The 23,427-nt window shown below is 36.4% G+C and overlaps 1 protein-coding gene across 1 annotated transcript in view; it reads left to right on the top strand.

The window, feature by feature from the left end:
• The window catches only part of ABCB5 (ATP binding cassette subfamily B member 5), a 91,808-nt gene that overhangs the window by 14,557 nt on the left and 53,824 nt on the right, over positions 1–23,427 (top strand). The window contains exons 7-13 of the mRNA XM_033088551.1: positions 2,435–2,559; positions 2,643–2,820; positions 4,291–4,404; positions 4,716–4,826; positions 7,027–7,152; positions 8,457–8,660; positions 15,268–15,438. Coding sequence (XP_032944442.1) covers positions 2,435–2,559; positions 2,643–2,820; positions 4,291–4,404; positions 4,716–4,826; positions 7,027–7,152; positions 8,457–8,660; positions 15,268–15,438 — 1,029 coding nt within the window. The remainder of the gene's footprint in view (positions 1–2,434; positions 2,560–2,642; positions 2,821–4,290; positions 4,405–4,715; positions 4,827–7,026; positions 7,153–8,456; positions 8,661–15,267; positions 15,439–23,427) is intronic.

The following is a 23,427-nucleotide window of genomic DNA, read 5'->3' as shown; positions in this document are numbered from 1 at the left end:
GACAAGTGTGGCTGAATGGATAAGAAAACAAGACACATAGAAAGTCTGACAATTAAGTTCGTGAACTTGTTTGCAACGATGTTGCTAATCTTTTTTGATATCAGAGGGATTATTCATTATGAATTTGTACCAACTGGACAAACAGTTAACCAAGTTTACTATTTGAAGTGCTGAAAAGGCTGTGTGAAAAAGTTAGACGAAAACAACCTGAACTTTTCACCAACAATTCATGGCTCTTACATCATGACAATGCACCAGCTCATACAGCACTGCCTGTGAGGGAGTTTTTAGCCAGTAAACAAATAACTGTATTGGAACACCCTCCCTACTCACCTGATCTGGCTGCCAAGGACTTCTTTACCCAAAGACAAAGGAAACATTGAAAGGAAGATATTTTGATGACATTCAGGACATCAAGTACAATATGATGACAGCTCTGATGGCCATTCCAGAAAGAGTTCCAAAATTGCTTTGAAGGGTGGACTAGGCACTGTTGTCAGTCCCCAAGGGGAGTACTTCAAAAGTGACCATAGTGGTATTCTGCAGTGAGGTATGTAGCACTTTTTCTAGGATAAATTCATGAACTTAACTAACTTAAAATGACAAAGGTTAAAAACAAAGAGTGTTATATATGCTGCATACAAAAGACTCACTTCAGATTGAAAGACACACAGACTTTCAGGGATAGAAAAAGGTATTTCATGAAAATGGAAACAAAGAAGCTGGGGTAGCAATACTCAACTAGACAAAATAGACTTTAAAACAAAGGCGATAACAAGTACAAAGAAGGACCCAGAAATTGCACTTCTGGCTATTATTAAACCCAAAACATTAATTTGAAAAGACATGCATCGGCACATTCATTGCAGCATTATTTACAATAGCCAAGATATGGAAGCACCTTCTTGTCCATCAGTAGATGAATGAATGAGAAAAAAAAGTGCTACATGTATGGAATATAACTCAGCCATAAAAAAAAAAAAGAATGAAATCTTGCCATCTGCAACAACATGGATGGACCCAGATGGTATTATGCTAAGTGAAATGAGTCAGACAGAGGAAGAAAACTACCAAATGATTTCACTTACATGTAGAATCGAAGAAACAAAATAAAAGAAACTTATTGAAGCAGAGATTATTTTGACAGTTACCAGATGGGAAAAAGGTTGGGGGATGGGTAAAAAGGGAAGGGTTTAAGAAGTACAAATTGGTAATTACAAAATAATCATGGGGATGTAAAATATAGCATAGAGAATATAGTCAATAATATTACAATAACTATGTATGGTGTCAGATGGTTACTAGCTTAATGGGAGTGATCGTTTTGTAAGTTATATAAATGTCCAATCACTGTGTTGTACACCTGAATCTAATATAATAGCTGTCTTCAACTTAATTTGGCAAACATTTATTAAATACTCGCTATGTAGAAGGCTTTTTGCTAGATGCTGCCTCCCTTCCAGTGATGTGTTATAGAAATGGTTATCTTAAAATTAATTCAGAAAATAATGAGTATTTACTCAGCTTATGCTACCTTCTGATTTTAATAATCGTCTGAGCATGTCTTATATAAAATCAGCTTTATTGTGTGGAATGTACTTTGAAGGTGGATAGAGTTATATGAGTAAGCAATAGAGACACAGCTCAAAGGACAATTTTGCTCTTGTTCTCTTTCATTGAACTGTTGTGCTAATTACTAAATTAAATCCTTTACTAATTGAAGGAGTAGTACATGCATGTATAATAGAGGAAAGGGCACGTTCTGATTTTAAAATTTTGAGAAATCAAGTAAATACTGCCTAATATCACCAAGAGTGGTACTTTCCTCTCTGTCTCTGGAATCTCACCGCTCAATGTTTGGAGATACAGCATTTACTACAGCATTTACTTTTTCCTTACTAGGCAGGCTGCATTATTCAGTTACAGTTTCATGGGTCACACCCCTGACATATGTAGGATCATCTTCCTCTTCCTGCCACAGCCCTGTGACCAGTATCCTCTGGAAGCATTGCTTTTCACATGGTAACGAATCAAATCAAATCAGGCTCACTCATTTCCAGAGTGCACCCAAAAAGAACTGTGTCCCTAATCAAGGCTTTCCCAAATTGTATTAATATAAATACCCATCTTCTAAGTTTTTAAAAATACAGAGAGAAAACCGTGAAGCTCTACTGAGAGAAGGCAAAATAGAGATTTAGATTCTAGGTTATATTAGGCTAAGTTCTTTCAATGTTATGAGACTTTAAAAAGTCAATTAATATCTCTGGCCATTGACTTCTCATTTGCAAACTGACATGGTTAAATTAAGTGATATTAAATACGTTTTCCAACAATAAAATTTTGTTATTCAAGATTCTACCTGAATTAAATTCTCTGCACACTGTTACTGTCCCAGGGTCACTCTCTGAATACCTGCGGTTGTGGTTTTTTACAGATAGTCATCTCATTGACCAGTAAGGAATTAAAAGCCTATTCCAAAGCTGGGGCTGTTGCAGAAGAAGTCTTGTCATCAATCCGAACAGTTGTAGCATTTGGGGCCCAGGAGAAAGAAATTCAAAGGTCTGTTCCTTTAATTTTGTCAATATATGCCTGGTTTTATTTTTTTCCCCAAAGGCTATTACATTTTCTTGTGTCTTTTTAAGGTATACACAAAATCTAAAAGATGCAAAGGATGTTGGCATAAAAAAGGCTATAGCTTCAAAACTCTCACTTGGTGCTGTGTACTTCTTTATGAATGGAACCTATGGACTCGCTTTTTGGTATGGAACCTCCTTGATTCTTAGTGGAGAACCAGGTTATACCATTGGAACTGTTCTTGCTGTAAGTCTTGTTTGAAAACAAAGTTAACTGTCCTAGTAATCTTTTATTACCTAAAGTTTAGTAAAAATTTCTCTTTGAGTGACATTGAATATTCAAAGATGAATGTTTTTAAGAAACAAATATTTGTTTCCTTCAAATGATTTGTTTACACGTTTAAATTATAGTTGTGAATGGTACCATGTTTCCCCCAAAATAATACCTAACCGGAAAATAAGTCCTAGAATGATTTTTCAGGATGACATCCCCTGAACATAAGCCCTAATACATCTTTTGGAACAAAAATTAATATAAGACCCGGTCTTATTTTCAGGGAAACACAGTAGTATATATCCATCTAGTATATCTTCTGAAAGCATCATACTTTTAGAAGAATTATAATTTAATTTTTCACCGGGAGATAGTTTTCTTAATCGAGTAGTGAAAAAGGCTAGTCTTTAGTGAGACTTTTTCCTTTCAGTTTTGCTGAGATAAAATGATACTCTACATTCACCTTGCTAAATGTCTTGCCTCTGGAAATATTCTACAGATTGGACTCTCTTGCCCTTCCTCTGTCCTTTCAGCATGTAGTAATGTTTAAATCAGACTCTGTAAGTTCTGTCCAACATCACAATTTAGAGTTTTTAAAACTCTTAGGAGCTATGCATTAAATTTGAGTGTGTTCAGTTATCCTCTCAATTTTCAACAATAAACAGACCAATTTAGGTTTAAGAACCATTTGTCTTGCTGAACTGAATTGATCTGGTCTATATACTTCAATTCTTGTTTGGCCCTCGCATTCTATGTAGATTTCTTTTCTCTCCACTACAGCTATATTTTAAATTTGAGACTTTCATAATGAAGACTTTAAGCTACTCATTTATTTCATGTAAATAAAACTTGAGCACTAGAAATTTGGGGCATATCCTTATTCCTCAATTTATGTGTGACTGTGGGCAAATGACTTGCTAAACCTCAGTTTCCTCATCTATAAATAGAGAAAACAGCACCTACCTTGTGGGGTTCTTTCCTTATTTGACTTTTTTGCAAAAGATGTGTCTGTCTGAAATAGACAGGTATCCAGTAATACAAGAATTCAGAAAAGTTTGGACAGACATAGTACAATGTCTCTAAGTTAGTGAAATCTAGCACATACTTCTCTTTAAAGCCCAAGGGGTTGACCAGCAAGGAGGGTCACCTCCTCACTCAGCCAGGGTCACCTATGGCCAGCACTCCTTAGTAAGCCAATTTTCCTGCTCATACTTCCCAGAAAGTGATGATGACAAAACTGTGGCACAGTCAAAAGTTGTTCCACATTAAGAAAAGGCCAAGTATACTTGGATTCACTTGTGTTTCCTTTATATTTGACAGCAGCTTCTATTCTCTCCTATCTAATTTTTCTAATACCTCTGAGTCTCAACCAAGCATACACTTCATTCTGTTGCCTCTCATACAACTGAGGAAGAGTAAATATTACTCTTTTTGTTCTTATAGGTTTTCTTTAGTGTAATCCATAGTAGTTACTGCATTGGAACAGCAGCCCCTAACTTTGAAACCTTCACTATAGCCCGAGGAGCCGCCTTTAATATTTTCCAGGTTATTGATAAGGTAAGACTTCTAGTTGCTTTGAAAGATAACTAACATTACTGCAAGAGGGAGACCGAAAAATGGGCAGTCATTTCTCTAAAACAAAAAGATGGGCAAGATCTATGGTGGGCACTTTTCTATAGATAGCAAGATTGGTTTTAATTCTTCTACAAAAACATTGTTTTATTAAAACCCTCATGTATGAATCAGTGCACTTCTAAAGCAAAAAGGAAAATATGTAAAAGAAAACCATCTTTACACTATTTTTTAGGATATAGAGAGGGTCAACATAGTCCCTTAAAGATTTATAACATCCTCTTTGTTTTTCCAAGAGGCCCACTATAGATAAATTTTCAACCTCAGGATATAAACCGGACTGCATAGAAGGAACTGTGGAATTTAAAAATGTTTCTTTTAGTTATCCATCAAGACCATCTATCAAGGTAGGTTAAATTTAATTATAGAATTATACAGTTTTCTGATATTATTTTCTACTGGTTAAGATCTCCTCTTATGAGATAATTTAGGATTATTTTGACCAAGATTTGCCTACCTTGCTTAGAGACTTGCAGGTGGGGTGGGAGATAGAGAGAGAGAGAGAGACAGAGAGAGAGAGAGACAGAGAGAGAGAGAGAGACAGAGAGACAGAGAGAGAGAGAGAGAGAGAGAGAGAGAGAGAGACACACACACACACACACGCGGAAGAAAGAGGTGGTGGTGGGAAGGGAGGGAGGGAGGAAAGATCAGTAATGGGCAAATAACTGTAACAGTTAGTTTCATTTTGCAGCCTCTTTTCTATATTCAGCTGACTAAAGCATTTTCAACTCCCTGGAATTCCTTTACCCTGGATTTGGCAGCATACCAAAATGTCTTGGCTTGATGGTGCCACCTATTGGTGGTCCCTGGATGTTATCCTTCTCAACATAACTCATTTTAACCTAGTTTCTAACCTGGGGGAATTACACATACGTTGTGCCTTTCGCTTCTCCCCTTCCTATGGCGTTCACTGCACCAGCATTTGTTCCTCAGGTACTTCGTCTCTCACTACTACACACACACACACACACACACACACACACACACACTCGCGCACACACATGCATGCACACACAGCACAAAGTTTATCCTCCTCCTTCTGTCATTCAGCCTTTGACAAATTCTTGTGAAAATGTATGTCTCTTCTATTATCTTCCTGTTTTCATTGTATCATGTATTTATCCAAAAGAGTAGTTAGTAAAAGATTGCAGAGTAATTACTAATAAACACCTGTTTCATAGCAAAAGGAGGACATGATTTTAAGTGAAATTGATAAAATTGCTAATGCCATCAACCTCTAATGCCTTTTAAAGTATCCAAATGTCCCCTGCGTAATTTGCATCAAAAAAGATCTACCTTCTCCTACTTCCTTATTTTTCTCTGTCTTTGAAATTCTCTTTTCAAAGCTATTTTTTAAAATTTCTTGTTACTTAATTACAAGCAATAGTGTTGTCTTTACCATTTTTCTTCACACAAAATATTTCAATGCCATTTTGCAAGTATGTTTGGGTTGGCTTCCTGGAAACTTAAGGACCAGTTGTGCTATTATATTGCATTGTAAAGTACTCTCTGGATTTTAAACAACTATTTTTTAAATGAACTTTTGAAACAGAGCCCTTTTGTTACGCTGAAGAATGAACAAATTAAAAAAAAAAAGTCCACCCACTTTAAATAAACAAAACACAAAGTCTTCTAAGGCAAGAACAGACATCAACTCTAGAGTAATAGTGCAGGTGGGAGAGGAGGTACTCCCACTGGGGGTCCCCAATTTCTCACCTCCTTTAGAGAATTTTTCTCTGCTTGGCCCTTTGAAGGTTTTATGTTTGGCTATTTAAAGAGTCTGTTTCTTTACAAATGGGGAGATCAAAGTGAGAGAATCTAAGGAAAGATTCCCATACTTGGCCTGAATACATACAAATGCAAGTAAAAATAGGTGAGAGTTTCTCAATGGGATTGCTGTTGTCGTTTTGGGAGGGTAATTATTTGTGAGGTTTCTCTCACACTGCAGGTCCCTGGAACACTAAATGTCGGTAGCAACCCCTAATTATTGAGAAAATTTTAAAGTGCTGTTCACCCCAAGTTAGAATGTCCTCTTGAGATCCACCACTAGAAGAGGGAGGATTTATACTGGGGGAATCCCACTCGTGGGAGTCCCTAAGGAGTTTTGACAGTTGTTTTACTTTGGAATATATTTTGTAATAATGTTAAATATACTCTAAGAAAGAACTTCCTTAAATAGCTCACAAAGATATATGGCAAGATTTCATTCAGTTATTGCAAATTAAAAGGCAAAATTTTCACTAACTTGGCAGTCATGAAATTCATATAAAGTATTTCAGCTGAAAGCATAAATAGTTTGCTGTGGCTAATTAATGTTCATTGAGTACTCTTAGTTTAGATTTTCTTATTATATAGAAAGAATTGATGAAAAAGTCTTTCATTATCATTTTCCAAAATTATGTACATTACACAAAAATAACAAGATCTAAATATGTTTTTAAGTGCCACAGAAGAATTCGTTTTATATTAATTAAATTTCTGAAAATATGTGAACCATATTCTCACTTATCCTAGTTTTATGGAAATTCTTTCCATACATTCCAATAGATTTTGAAAGGTCTGAATCTCAAAATTAAATCTGGAGAGACAGTAGCCTTGGTTGGCCCCAACGGCAGTGGGAAGAGTACAGCAATCCAACTTCTGCAGAGGTTATATGATCCCGACGATGGCTTTGTAAGTGTACCTAGCAAAATTATGTACAATCCGCAGGATGGGGTTTGGAAATTCCACCTATTGAAAAGATCTTACAGCTATGTCAACTTTTAATTTTTAACAGTGGAGCTGGGAGAGAAGCCATATTGTTTTCTTTCCTATTATATTCATTCATTTAACAAATGTTTGTTATATTCATTCATTTAACGAATATTTATTGAGCACACTCTGTGCCAGGCACTGTTTAGGTTCTGGGCCTACATTGGCAAACAAAACATAAAAACCTGCGCCCTCATCAAGTTTACATTCTAATAAGCAAAGACAGACAAAATAAATAAATAAGCAGATTAGAAGGTATTAAATGCTGTAGACAAAAATAACATAGTAATTTGTAATACCCAGAACTTACCAAGAATTTCAGTTTCTCAAAACATCCCAGAAGAATATCTGTAAAGAATATGCTCTCTCATTTTTTCTGTGCTTCATAATGTTGCACTTAACTTTCTCACCCTTGTACATGGCTTAGAGAATGAGACTATAAAGCATAATTCTTAGTGCTTGTATTCAAATTTTTAAAAGAAAATATGCTCTCCTATAGCCTGGTTTCACTTAAATTTGACTTCTTAAGTCTTCATTTGGAGTATACTACACTCATGTATTCATGCTAATATTGAATAAATAAATTATTGATAGCTGTTCCATATATAAAGCAGTTGCACAGAATACCCATGCCAGACATAATACCAGAGTTGATGAGAAAGAGAGACTCTATAAGTTATAATTATCAAAGATTGGCTTTATCATCAGAACATGTTGGGTAATGGGTAATACCACTATCTGTGGAGAAGAGAGCATCCATTTACTATTATTTATAACAAGGAATAGGAGACACTTTTGCCTTTTGCCAGGGAGTGGGGTGTTAAAGAGAAATAAGGAAGGTTATTTCCTAAAAAAAATGCAAGGATCACATCAGTCTTAAAATAGTTTGTTACATGTGTCTACATGATAACATTTGTGGCTCCTAGGGTTTCTATATTAATAATACCCAATTTATGCATCTTAGAATAAAGATGTTTAGGTGATGTGTCAAGATTTTAAGCCAGTGTTTTTGTTTTTGTTTTTAGAGATTTTGGAGGTTCCCATCTACCAGAAAAAAAGTCTCCTAACAATACATTAATATGTGCTGTAAATATTTTATCAAAATATAGTCAGTCTTTGATTCCTGAAATACCCTGCTTCTCAGCTTGTTTTCAACTAGTAAAAAATACTCTAAACCCAATGCAATGAAAAGCTTTGCAACATGATTCATTTCTTTGCTTTGGCAGATCACAGTGGATGGCAATGACATCAGAACTTTAAATGTGCAGCATTACCGAGAACATATTGGAGTGGTCAGCCAAGAACCTGTTTTGTTTGGGACAACCATTAATAACAATATTAAATATGGACGAGATGGCGTGACTGATGAAGAGATTGAGAAAGCAGCAAAGGAAGCAAATGCTTATGATTTTATAATGGAGTTTCCCAATGTAAGTACCCTATGTAGACTATGTCCTTAGCTTAGAGCTAAAGCACTACAATATTCTAAAATGAAATAACAAAACAATAAGTTCTACAGAATAGAGGGGTGTGATTAATTTTCAGGTTATACTATATGAAACATCTGTAAATGAGAGAGAGAGCATGGTAACAACCAAAAGAAATGCTTCATTGAAAAGTAAATTTTAAAAATCATATTTAGTTCTAATTGATTCTCACTGTAAATGGAAAAGAAAAAATTAAAGTTGTGTTAAAATATACCATTATATGAGACAAAATCATCAGTCAAAGCTGAGAAATGATGTCTGCAAAATGTTGATTTGCAAGGCCATCTTGTGGCTAAGAGTGGAAATGTCACACAGAATGTTAAGATTGGTTCTGTAATAAGGCAAAAGAACAACTGATTATATTTAGGAGCACATGGAGCTAATATTGGACAAGAAATGTGAAATCTTACTTAGAAAGATATATAATAAACTAAAATTCTTGGTATTAGGACTTTTCAGATCCTAATGGATATTTAGAATTGATAGTTGTGAAACCATTTATTTACATTTCCTAAAGTATTTGTTCATCAGTATCACCTGGAAATGTGGGGCGCACCCTATGAAATATGAAAGGGAGATCCAAGATGGCGGAGATAAACACTGTGCCTGCTTCCTTCCATGAACATATTAAAATTACAACTAAATTATAGGACAATCAACCTGGAGAACCATCTGAAGTCTAGCTAAACAGAAGTTTTATAACTAAGGATATAAAGAGGAAGCTACGTCAAGACTGGTAGGGGCGGAGCTGCAAAACAGCCTGGCCCCAAACCTCCGTGCGGTGTTTGAGAATCAGGAGGGATATCTCGGCCGTGATGTTTCTTCCCAGAGTGACGAGGGACCCCAGCTCCACACCAGACTCCCCAGCACGAGTACTACTGCCAGGAAGAGGAGCCCCCCACAACATCTGGCTATTAAATCAGTGGGGATTCTGACTATCCGAGTAGGACAGAAGGCTGTGGGAAACACAGATGTCCTCTTAAAGATCCCATGGAGAGGTGACTTGCAGTCACTCACTCTGGGCTCCAGCAAAGGGACAGTGACTCAGGGTGCATTGGTGGCATACAGGGGGGCAGACTGAGGTGTGTAGCTTTGAGGCGAGGTCTGGAGGACAGTCACCATTTTCCCTATGAGAGGTCCTTCTCCTGTGCAGCCGGCTGGTGGGCACCATCTTTTCTGTGTTGAGCCCTCCCCACATGGCCAAATCCAAATTGGTCTGGTGACTCACTGGGACTCTTCTCTACCCATCTCCCCCAATACCAGAGGCACTTTCTCTGCAAGCAGTCAGCCCTGCCCAAATTGCACTATTTCTTATAAAGCAATCAGAGTCTGCAGGCCCCAGGCAGGCAGCGACTGGCCTCAATGTGCTCTGAAACTTTTGCTGAGTAGCTCCAGGCTCAGCACTAGCACCAAACCAGAATCTACATTAACATGGTGAACACAACTCTTCCCACTCTAGTAACTCTAGAGACCCTACCTCACCCAACTCACATACCACACAAGGCTTTATCAGTGGCTGAACCTTGAGGGAGCTGGCAGGTGGTAGCACACCTCGGGGTGTCCTGGCTTTTTGCAGAGCTACACCAGGCCCAGTATTGGTGGCAGCCATGCTCTGTTCACAGTTTGGCCTCTCCCAAGTGCCTTCAGGTTTAGCACAGGCAGCAAACAACTGCAGATCACTTTGTAGCTCCTACCAGATAGTCCCCAGCCAGTCACAGGCAGTGAGCAATTTGGGGCTGCCCCAGAGCCCCTCCCAAGAGGCCCCAGAACCAACATACTTGGGGGTTGGCTTCAGAGCACAGCAAAGCACGGCCAAGTTATCCCCCAGGCAGCACACACAAATGGTAGTCTCAATATGCACCAGAGTCCACTGGGGCAAATTCCACTCAATGGGATAAGCCCACTATACAGCAGCCTGTAAGTTGTACTCGTGGCCAAACTCCACAGCCTCGGAGTCAGTCCCACCCACTGATGTGCCAATAGCAGTCAAGGCTCAACTATAACAGGAAGGTACACACAAGCCACACAAGGTACACTCCTGGAACATCCAGAGCAGGTGACCAGGGAGACTGTGCCAGGGCCCTACAGGGTACCTAATACCTAAGGCCACCCAGCTAAGACTGGGAGACATAGTAGTTGTACCTAATACATAGAAACAAGTACAGAAAGGCAGCCAAAATGAGGAAACAAAGAAATACATACCAAATGAAAGAACAGGAGAAAATGCCAGAAAAAGAACTAAATGAAATGGAGGCAAGCCACCTACCAGATACAGAGTTCAAAAAATCATTATTAGGATGCTCAAGGAGCTTAGTGAAAACTTCAACAAAGAGATTGCAAGCATAAAACAGACATAGAAACAATAAAAAAGAACCAGTCAGAAGTGAAGAATACAATAACTTAAATGAAAAATGCACTAGATGGAATCACCAGCAGACTAGATGAAGCAAAGGATCGAATCAACAATTTGGAAGACAAGATAACAAAAAATGCCCAATTGGAAAAGAAAAAAGAATCCAAAAAAATAAGGCTAGTTTAAGAGACCTCTGGACAACATCAAGTGTAACAAAATTTGCATCATAGGGGTACCAGAAGGAGAAGAGAAAGCAAGGGATGGAGAACCTATCTGAAGATAATGACTAAAAACTTTCCTAACCTAGTGAAGAAAATAGACATACAAGTCCAGGAGGTGCAGAGAGACCCAAACAAGATGAACCCAAACAGACCAACACAAAGACACTTTATATTAATAATTAAAATGGCAAAGGTTAAAGACAAAGAGACAATACTAAAAGCAGCAAGAGAAAGGCAACTAGTAACTTATAAGGGAGCTCCCATAAGATTGTTAGCTGATTTCTCAACAGAAACTTTGCAGACCAGAAGGTATGACACAGAATATTCAACATGATGAAAAGCAAGGACCTACAACCAGATAAAGAGCTTCCCACACAAGAAAAAGCTAAAGGAGTTCATTGCCACCAAACCAGTATTACAAGGAATGTTAGATGGACTTCTTTAAGATGGGAGGGGCATGGGGGGGGAGACCAAAATTATGAATAATAAAATGGCAATTGCTACATATCTATCAGCAATTGCTTTCAATGGATTAAATGCTCCAATCAAAAGACCAGTCATAGGAGGGCTGAATGGATTAGAAAACAAAACCCCTATATATGATGCCTACAAGAGACTTACTTCAGATTGAAAGATACAGACAGAAAGTAAAGGGATGGAAAAAGATATTTCATTAAAAAAAGCTGGAGTAGCAGTACTTATACCACACAAAATAGACTTTAAACACAGGCCATAATGAGATAAAGAAGAATACAGTAATACCACCTCTGGGTATTTATCCAAAAAAACCCAAAACACTACTAAGAGGGGACAGTGCAGATGTAAATAAATCATAGGGAATATAATCAGTAATTATGGTAATAACTAGGTATAGTGCCAGGTGGGTACTAGATTATTGAGGAGGATCACTTCTTAAATTATATAAATGTCTGACCAGTACGCTATTCACCTAAAATTAATATTAAATAATATTGAATGTCAACTGTAATTGAAAAATTAAAAAGAGTGGGAAGGTGAGGGTGAATAAGAGATCCAAATTTCCAGGTATAAAACAAATAAGTCATGGAGATGTAATGTACAGCATAGGAATATAGTCAATAATATTGTGATAACATGGTACAGTGTCAGATGGTTGCTGGACTTACCATGGTGATCACTTCTTCAGGTATGTAAATGCTGAATAACTATGGTGTACACCTGAAACTAATATTGTTTCTGGCCGGACATAAAAACAGTCCGGCCAGAGTGGAGAAATCACATTGAGCCTTTTTAATACCTCAGGCGTATAGCTGAGACACTATTGAAAGCTGCACCTTAGGAGTAAAGACCACACCTTAGAGTAAGGCTGACTCCAGACCTGCCCTAACAAATCCTAGAACCAAGCCATGACAAGATCCCCAAAGGAGACAGAACTTAGAGTTTGGGTCCTGACAAGTTTCAAGACTTTCTACAGATTCACCCCCACAAAGCATAAAACCAATTTTACATATGTTCAGGATGATAACTCAGTATTTGAATTGCCTACTAGAACAAAACTCAACATTTTTTTCAGAAGAAAAAAACTTCAGAGTATCTCCAATACATGCACAGAATTCAGTATATATTCTATAATAACTAGACAAACAAAGAAATAGGAATGTATGATCCACAGTGAAGAAAACATAACCTAAATGTTTATGCAATTCAGAAAAGCTTCAAAATGCTTGAGGCAAAACTTGATACATCTGAAAGGAGAAATAGACAAATCCACAATTTTAGTTGAAGTCTTTACACTCAATAGAACAAATAGGCAGCACTAAAAAGAAATGAGTTTTCAAGTTATGAAAAGACATGGAGAAACTTTAAATGCATCTTACTGAGTAAAAGAAGACAGTTTGAAAAGGCTGTATTCTGTATGATTTGAACTGTATGACATTCTGGAAAAGGCAAAACTATGGAGACAGTAAAAAGATGAGTGGTTTCCAAGGGTTGAGGGGAGTGGGAGGGATGAATAATTGGAGCACAGAGAATTTTTAGGGTATTAAAAATACTCTGGGGGTGGCCGAATGACTCAGTTGGCTAGAGTGCGAGCTCTGAGCTGCAGGGTTGCTGGTTCGATTCCCACATGAGCCAGTGGGTTGTGCCCTCCACAACTAGACTGAAGACAATGAGCTGCTGCTGAGCTTCCGGAGGGGTGGCCAGGTGGCTTAGTTGGTTAGAGCACGAGCTTTCACAATAAGGTTGCCTGTTCAATTCCCACATGGCATGGTGGGCTGCACCCCCTGCAACTAAAGATCGAAAACGGCGACAGGACTTGGAGCTGAGCTGGGCCCTCCACAACTAGATTGAAGGATATCGACTTGACTTGGAGCTGATGGGCCCTGGAAAAAAAACACAATATTGGGGACTATTATTTCCCAATATTCCTCAATAAAAAAAATTTTTAAAACCTTTAAAAAAAAAAGAAAGAAAATACTCTGTATGGTACCATAATGGTGGATACATGTCATGATACATTGTACAAAATCATAGTATGTACAACACCCACAGTGAATTCTAATGTGATCTGTGGACTTTGGGTGATTATGATGTGTCAGTGTAGGTTCATCAATTGTAACAAACATACCACTCTGGTGGAGAATGTTAGTAATAAGGCAGTCTATGCATGTATCAGGGCTGGAGGGATATGGGAAATCTCTTTACCTTCCTCTCAATTTTGTTGTGAGCCTAAAATGGCTCTAAAAGAAAGTTTTATAAAAAAAGTATGTAGTGTATAATTCCATTCATATGAAGTTCCAGAATTAATGAAATTAATTTATAGTGATTAAAGTCAAAGCAGTGGTACCCTGAGGCAGGGTGTGGGTTTTGACTGGAAAGTGTCATGAGGACACTTTCTAGGTTGATGGAAATATTCTGTATTTTTATTGGGGTGGTGATAGCATAGACATACTCATTTGTCAAAACTCAGAACTGTATCCTTAAAATGACTGCATTTTATTGGGTGCCTAATGTTTATGGATGCATAATTATTAAATTATTCCTCAACAATGTTTATATTTTTTAAAAAAATTTGAAGGTCAGACCTAAAAATTAAAGGTTTAGATAGAATACTTAAATTTATATCCTTGAAGAAATGAACTTTGGATCAGGGACTTAATCCAATAGAATATTGCTAACCATGGTATATTTGTTCTAGAAGTTACCTCCAACCTTGGGTATCTAAAGATATCGTGTTTCCCCGAAAATAAGACAAAGCCGGACCATCAGCTCTAATGCATCTTTTGGAGCAAAAATTAATATAAGACATATTAATATAAGAGTGTGTCTTATATTAATTTTTGCTGTATAAGACCAGGTCTTATATTAATTTTTGCTATATAATGTAAGACGAGGTCTTATATTAATTTTTGCTCCAAAAGATGCATTAGAGCTGATGGTCTGTCTCGCTCTTATATTTGGGGGAACACAGTAGCTCCATTGTTAAAGATGTATATACAAAAAAGAGTAAAAGAAGACCTAAAATGTCTCCCAAAATTGAAAATATTTTAATGGGAAGTTTGTTTTGCAGTAATTTTTCATATTTTTCAGAATATCCAGGAAGGAGATTGTGGATAATACATTAAATTGCTAATAAACATTTTGAATAATAGTTAAGTAGATGTTTGTATTACAATGTTCTTTTAAAGATATCGATGCATTCTAAAAATATCTTAAAATCTTTGAAAAGTGGTTCAATTATTAATTTTCCTAACAATCCTTGATTATACGTTCTCATTTCTTTTAGCACTAGCCAAATTTTTCTTACGTCCTCTCTTCACTAGACTCTTCACTTTTTAAATAGTTTTGTTTTTACAATGAATAAGTTAAAGGTCAAAACCAGGCAGGCTGAAGAGATTAAGCTGGTATTAAAACATAACTGTGATTGTTTGTCATTTCCTTTTCTAATCATTTGATCAGTCCACCTTCTGTTTCTGTGCTCTTTCCTATGTTTCATTAGAAATGTAATACATTGGTAGGGGAAAAAGGAGCTCAAATGAGTGGAGGACAGAAACAGAGAATCGCGATTGCTCGAGCATTAGTTCGAAACCCGAAGATTCTGATCTTAGATGAGGCTACATCTGCCCTAGATACAGAATGCGAATCAGTTGTTCGAGCTGCGCTGGAGAAGGTAAGTGAGCAGACACATTTCTTGGTTTCATATTCCTGCTTCAGCATTGTTCTTAAATACAAGAAAGTATCGCTACATATTAGATTATTTATTAAGTTTAGAGCCCTCCTTAATGTATGGGTTCAGGGTGTTCACCCTTGTTAAAACTCAAGTGATGGTTACAGGAAGTGATTTGGAGCAGAGAAGAAGATGCTGTAATTGGTGCTAAAAACATGCATGAGGCTGCTATCCAAGCAGTCATCCCATATGTGTTTGTACTCCAGCTGTCTGCAATTTCTACCTCCCCACTGTAACCCCACACCACTACCACCATCAGGACATAACCACATCCACCTTTGCCATGATGAGAATGTCCTGTGTTGCCCGTGATATTTCTTATTTTCATACGATGAACAAGTGATATGAAAATTTATATCTATTTTGGAAACTCTGATAATTTGATCTGTTCTCAACACAGCAGCCAAGTAATGCTATTAAAATGTAAATTTGATCATGTCATGCCTCTGCTTCAAATCTTCCAGTGGCTCCTTATCTCACTCTTCACTCTAAATAAAAACCAAATTCCTTACAGTAAGCTACAAGGTTCTCTGGAGGTGGGTGCCACACTCCTTCTGGAACTTTGCATCCCACCACTCTCTCCACATTAGCTGCTCTTTAAACACGCCATTACACTTTTCATTAGCTAACATACTACACATGTATTTTTTATTTTGTTGTCTCTCTTCCTCCACTGGAATGTCAACTCTCTGGTGGCAAAGGTTTTGAGTGGTTATCTGCAGTGTCCCAGCACTAGAACAATGCCTGGCCCTTAGTAGAGAGCCAATAAATATTTGTTGAATGGATTTTGCATGAGTGTGATTCAGAATAGTTCCAAGGCCTGAAGTGCTCTTTTCTGGATTTCTTAATTTAGGCTTACTAAAAACTAGTTTTGCTTCGCTGATCTTGATCAAGAGGGGCATCTGGGTCAATGGATAAAGAGTTATGCCACAAGCTACAGGGTTCCTCTCTGCTACTGGTTTGGACCTGGCATGCCGATAAGGTAGGCCTCCAGGCTGTCCCACTATGAGGAGGCTTGGCCCTGAACATCTGCAAGTCACTGGGGAAGCAGAGCAAGCCCACCCTCATTTGGGAACAAAGCCTGTGAAAGCCCTTTGAAATGTTAAAAGTGGTATGCAAATCTAAGGAATAATTATTATTAAGGGAGTTTCAGCTATACCACATAAACAGGGAATCTTTAAAAAGGCACTTTGCTCCTTACAAGGAAAGTCTTTCCATCACAGTTTTATTCTTTGAAGAAGAGACAGAGCTGCTTTTGTAGAAGTGCTCGTGGACTTTTCTTTATCATCAGTGTTCTTTCCCACTATGATGCATTCTGTTGGTCTTCCTCCAAGGCTCCTTATATTATATTTATACTACTGGGAGAACTGAACAATAAGAAAAGTGGTATATTACATTAAATTTATTAAATTATTTAAATTTATTAAATTATTTATTAAATTAAGCCCTAAGAAGTGGTATTCCAAAGTTGAAGTTAATTATTGCACACACACACTTACACATATTTTGGTGTGTCTACGTCAGTTAAATACCTCGCTCTCTCTTTATATATGGAATTGGGGATTTTTTAGATTTTTTTCTTCTTTTTTTGGTTGTTTTTTTTTTTTTTTACTATTTGTAACAACACTATAATAATTGGGAACAGAAAGGGGATTTCTGCAAGGGGATTTCCTTAGCTGGAATTTAGCCAGGAAAGCAAAGGTAACACAGACATGCCCTTATTCCCCAAGCATCATGGGATATTTTATAGACCTGCTTAATCAAGCTCATATTTGTAAGGGATGGTATTAAATCATAGGCCATTAACTTCTTTTAGAGTAGTGCTTCTCCCTCTTTGCTAGATCAGGGCCCCATTGAAAATCTGACTATGAAAGGGAAAAATGAACCACTATAACTCTTCAGAAAAATCTACAAATGCACTTACATACAAAGATTTACATATACTATTGAGGGCTCCATGGACCCCCTCCCCCCGAAGCCATTCATAAATTCCTATTTTAGGTGTAATAAAGGAATAAATGGATAATAATAGCTAATCTTTACAAGAACCCATCCAATGAGGTAAGAACGCTTATTCTCCTACTTTATGATGTGCACACTGAAACACAGGGAAGCTGATTAACAGCTGGGCAACAGCCGGGAGGCTAACAGCTGGACCCAGACAGTCAGCCCTTTAGCTCATTCACATAACTGTCATGCTATACAGCATCAAGATCATACATCTGCGAGGGACTGAGGGTAGCTCTGAAGCCAGATCACTCTGCAAAACTAGCCTCTTATTAAACATAGAATTACTACATGATCCAGCAATTCCATTTCTGGGTATACACCCCCAAAAATTAAAAGTAGGGGCTCAAACAGATATTTGTACACCAGTGTTCACAATAGCATCATTCACAATAGCCTAAAGGTAGAAATCCAAATGTCCACCAACAGATGAATGGATAAACAAAACTTGGTACACACACACACACAATGGAATAGTACTCAGTCTTAAAAAGGAAGGAAATCCTGACATATGCTACAACATGGATAAATCTTGAGGACATTATTATGCTAACTGAAATAAGGCAGATGAAAAAAGACAAACACTGCATGGTAACACTAATATGAGATACCTAGAATAGTCAAGTTCATAGACAGAAAGTAACACAGAGGTTACCAGAGGCTGAGAGAAAGGGGGAATTGACAGTTATTGTTTAAAGGGTACAGAGTTTCAGTATAGAATGAAGGAAAAGTTGTGAAGATAGTAGTGGTGATGGTTGCACAACAATGTGAATGTACTTAATGCCACTTAATTATACACTTAAAAATGATTAAAATTCATTTAAAATTTATTTTATGTATATTTTACTACAAAAAAATAGGAATCTAAGCCTGGGTATAAAAGAATAGTGATACAGAAGGAATTAGCCTTAGATCTGGGAAGACCCTACCCCTTAAAAATGGTTAGAATGGTAAATTCCATGTTATACATATTTTACCAGAATTTAAATAAAAAAAAAGAAAGAAAGAAAAATCTGGCCTCTTCCCAAAACCACACTGCCCTCCTGGGAAAGAAACTCAAACCATACCCCAAATTGAGGATCTTATATAGGGCTTATAATAGACTCACTTTAGTCCCTTTATGCTGCTTGTTTTGTTCCTATTAAATATATAGGTACTGGATTTTTATTTCACAAATGAATTTAAATTATTGTTACTTAGCAGGACATTTCAAAGTTTTGAAAATATAATAAAAAGCCTTAAAAATATATGATTTTTCCATGGTATGGATAAGTATCTTGGTGATTTCTGTAAATTTAAATTATTCCTAAGGTTCGTCCTCCCCCACAAATAAAGAAAATTCCTATATAAGATTGACTTTCATAATTGCTACCAAATCAGACATCTCTAATGTATTATTTATTGGTCAGCATTCTGGTGAAGGTAAAATATTATTCCTTCCTGGAAGAAAGATGAGCAAATTATTGTAGCAGTTTTCTCTCCTTGCCCACCATCATTTACTTTTCTTGTAAAGTTATCCACAAATATTAGCTTGTCAATAAAGTTAAATGAAGAACAAAGGTATTAAATGACTCTAAATAATAATTTGTTAACTTATTTAGAAGTCAGAATGAAGAGATTTCAGGCTATAAAAAGAAAATGTACTATAGAGTATTATTCCTTGTTACTAATTAGACAGTACACGTGGCTTCATCTCAGCAAAGAGTTTAGATATTGAAGGTGTTTTCCTTTCTAAAGGCTCTTAGCCTAAGCATATATATTCATATGAGTAGATTCCTGCAAGTTGAAAGGAAGGGGTCGAGGAGCCCTTAGAAAATATCAACCTTCTAAGTGCCTGATATTTTGCCATTTGTCATCCTATTTTACTAAAGAGAAAGCATTCTTGGACAGGTGAAGTGACCTGACAGTAATTTCACATTATTCAGATATGGAACCAGTGTTGACCCAGAAGAATGCCAAGCTAACTGGCTTTCAGCATCATAATGAAGTAGTGAAGACACCAGAAACCCTGTATTTCTCATATGACTACCATAGAGACCTTCTAATAACAGATGGTCAATTAAAATTTTGTAGCTAAAAGAGGTGGAAATCTATAAAAGAGTAGTGAGAGGTTTTACAGACTGTATTCTTGGAGAAATGGGGGACTAAGGTTTTCCAGGAGCCTCTAGAGAAGTGGGAGAAGGTGGGGAGGTGGGGTGATGAGCCGGTAGGATCCCCCCACTCAATTTAAACAAAACAGCTACCCATTAATCTGTATGGCTTATTTAATTATATCGAGTTTCCACATGTGCTTTCATTTGATGAAATTATTTTTCACCTTTAAAAAGAAAGAAAAAAAACATTTGAAGATCACAGGACTGTGTCATCAAGCATATGTCATCAGTGGACCCCAATCCACCTGAGGCAACCGTCTAACTGGCAGTCAGTGGGAACTTGTGTTCTCACAGGTTTCCCGCCCACACTTGTTGTGGGACACTAGAACTCTGTGTTTACAGGCTTCCCAGAGAGTATATTATCCCTGATAATTGACCCAGCAGTCAAATGTGGGCCCTCTCAAGTGCTTACAGCTCTGCATAGCTCTTTCTTTTCCTGTTGCTCACCTTTATTCAAAGCTCATTACCACCACTAGTGAGAAGCTAGCTGGTCTCCTCAGCCTCTTATCTCTGCCCAAGCAATTCTGCCAGGGATGTTTTAAAGCACCCTGTATTTCAAAGTCCAAGCTGATTACCTGGTGATTTATGGTTGTGTGTGGAATTGTGAAGTAACCTGAAAAATGCCAGCAAAGTGTCAAGCAGAGACCTATCTTCCTGTTGACCTTCCTTTGGTCAAATACCTAATTGTTTGGCTTTTAGCTTTTTATAAACTGAAGGAGGAAAAGAAATGATAGGAAATTCTTTCAGATTGTTACTATCTAGAAGAAATAATAGAAACAAAGGCATATTGAAAAGTTACCACAAATGTTTCAGCATTGCTACTTACCTGCTATGCAGACTGGCATCCATTACTTACCTTCTTTGAGCCTCAATTTCCCTATCTCTCAGAGGGATATAAGCATACTTTCCCAATCTGCTCACAGGACTATGTAAGCAAAACCAAACAGGGAAATGTTAGTTATAGAACATTTAAAACTCTAATATTCTTTAAAATACAAGATATTCTCAAAAGTAACAATTATTTTTGCCTTCAGTAATCAACAATTAACGGTAATATTGTTTGACTGATTGATGGATGACTGTGGATTTCTGTGGCCTTCCTACTTCTTTTTTAAAGATAACAGAACTGACTCAGAGCTGCTGAGAGCATAAATAACTATTCTATCTACTCCATATGACAGGAGACGTAGGTAAAATATAATATAAATTTAGATGCATTAAATAATAATTTGAGTCTGATTATTAGAATGTTATTAAGATCATGACAAGATGGGACCCTGCCTTGGATAGATGTTAAACTATCCTTTTTGCTTATTTTTTAATCCACCTGTTTAAAGGACTCTCTTAATATCCATGCTTGGGACAAACTGAGACACACCTACATGGAAACCTTTTTACCTTTACCAGTGGTCAGCTACATAGTCTGTGGGGCCCACTGAAAAATGAAAATGTGGGGCTTCTTGTTCAGAAATGATTAAGAATTACCAGATAGCAGCAGCAGAGCATTAAGCCAGCAGTGGGACCCTCCTCAGCACAGGGCCGTCAGTAACTGCATAGTTCATACATCCATGAAACTGGTCCTGCCGAAGGCCTGTCCTGCCACCACAACTAGGAGGAGCTTTAAACTGACTGTGATGCAGTGACCTAGCCTCACCTCTAAACCTCAGGCATCATTCCTCATCACTTACCCGAATTATAACATTCTTGTCGGCTTAGGCTAGTATAAAATGTGCATGCATGTACACTGACACATCGGGTATGTATATGTATATACATATAGTGAATATGTGTATATGTATTTATGTATTCCTGACATAACTAGGTGTATGACATTTACTGGTGAGTACATTTCAGAAACTAAAATTGATGACAATATCTGGTTAACGCAGATTAGTTTTGATGAGTCATAATGTCTCTATCACCAATCCTATTTACCTAAGAAATTTTAAAAATTAAAGTCCGAGTAGAATACCTAATTTAGGTGGTAACCACCTCTCTATTGTCATTTGTAACCTGAGTACTACATGACTCCTTTTTAATTTTCCTGACCCTAGACCATAAATTCAAAAGGTTTCAAGTTATAATCACATGACCATATCTCTCAGTTGTCCTGAGAAAGTTCCAGTTTGCTCCTTTTGTCCCATTCAAGAGTGTCCTGGTTTGGATGATACTTTAGATAGTCACCCTAACATAAGTTAAATATATCAGAATCTATCTTTCTTCTTTTTTTATTTTAAATAAGATGCTATAAAAATAATAGTAAAAATGACCTCTAATCATAACAATGTAACTATTTTCAGTTTTTCATAATAACCTCTATTTGTTGCTTGTGTGTGTGTGTACATACAAATATATATTATATATATTATATATAATATATATCACATATATTATATATAATATATATATTCATATGTACAATATATATTATATATTCATATGTACAATATATATTATATAATATATGCATATAATTCATGTTATATGTATATATAAATATATTATATGTTATATAATGTATACAATGTATTGTATATATATTATATATGCAATATATATGTACAATATATTGTGTATATATAATATATAATATATTTATATATACATACATATATATACATATATATATATATATATATATCATAGGAAAAAGCCATTGAAAATAGAACATACTTTTCCAAATTATTTTAACTTTCTTGCTTTTAAACAAAAATGAAATACAGGTACATTAAATAAAAATGAGAAACCCGAGAGAAGAAGAATATAACTCATAGGTCCAATAATTAAATACAGGCACTATTAATATTTTGATGTATTTCTATCTGTATGTCTTTTTCTGTGGATTGATTTGTGACATAGTTATAACATGATGCATACTTTTTTCCTGCATTTTTCCATATAATATTGTATCATAAATATGTTTCCACATTATTATTTAATTTCAATCACTATTGTTTTGAAAAGTTTTCTCTTATAGATTTGCAATAGAGGAATTTGAAAGGAATACTCATCTGTTTCATTGAGAATATCTACTGCAATAGAGAGACCCTTTTCAGAGAATAGAGAGCATCATACCAGATTCTAGCACCAATCCTTCCAGTGTCTAGATGAAGCATTTGAGCAAGCCTCTTAACTTTTCTGAGCTCCAGTTTGCTTCTCTGTAATAGATAAGAATAAAAATAAGAACAATAAAACTAAATATCAGTAATAAAACAGTACTGTAGTATTAATAGTTATAATATTATCTATCTATTGATCGATCTGTCTGTCTATCTATCTATCTATCTATCTATCTATCTATCTATCTATCTATCTGTTCTTAAATACCCAGAAAGTTTTTAGTGTTTAGTGTATAGCATGTCAGAAGTATCAGTTATTGTGCTAGGCATTTACAAAAACTACATAGTCAAGACAATCTTGTAGAATAGTAATAAAGCTGAAAGACTTAGACTAATAGATATCAAGGCCTGTTTGAACTTCATTGTAGTTAAGACAGTGTAACATTGGTGCAGTAATACACAAATTGAATAGAACAGTATACAAAATACAAAAGCAGACACAAAACAATGGTCACCTGATTTAATGACAAAGACAGCTCTGCAGTGCAAAGGAGAAAGGATTATCTTTTCAAAAAATGCTGCTAGGACAATTGGTTATTTATACAATTGTCCCCTTATCTGCAGGGGATATGTCCCAAGTGGATGCCTGAAACTGCAAATAGTAGCAAACCCCATATATACTATGTTTTTCCCTATACATATATACTTATGAT

Source organism: Rhinolophus ferrumequinum, chromosome 20 (genome assembly GCF_004115265.2).
Source record: "Rhinolophus ferrumequinum isolate MPI-CBG mRhiFer1 chromosome 20, mRhiFer1_v1.p, whole genome shotgun sequence".
Taxonomy (NCBI): Eukaryota; Metazoa; Chordata; class Mammalia; order Chiroptera; family Rhinolophidae; genus Rhinolophus; species Rhinolophus ferrumequinum.
This window is presented reverse-complemented; position numbering and strand designations above follow the sequence as displayed.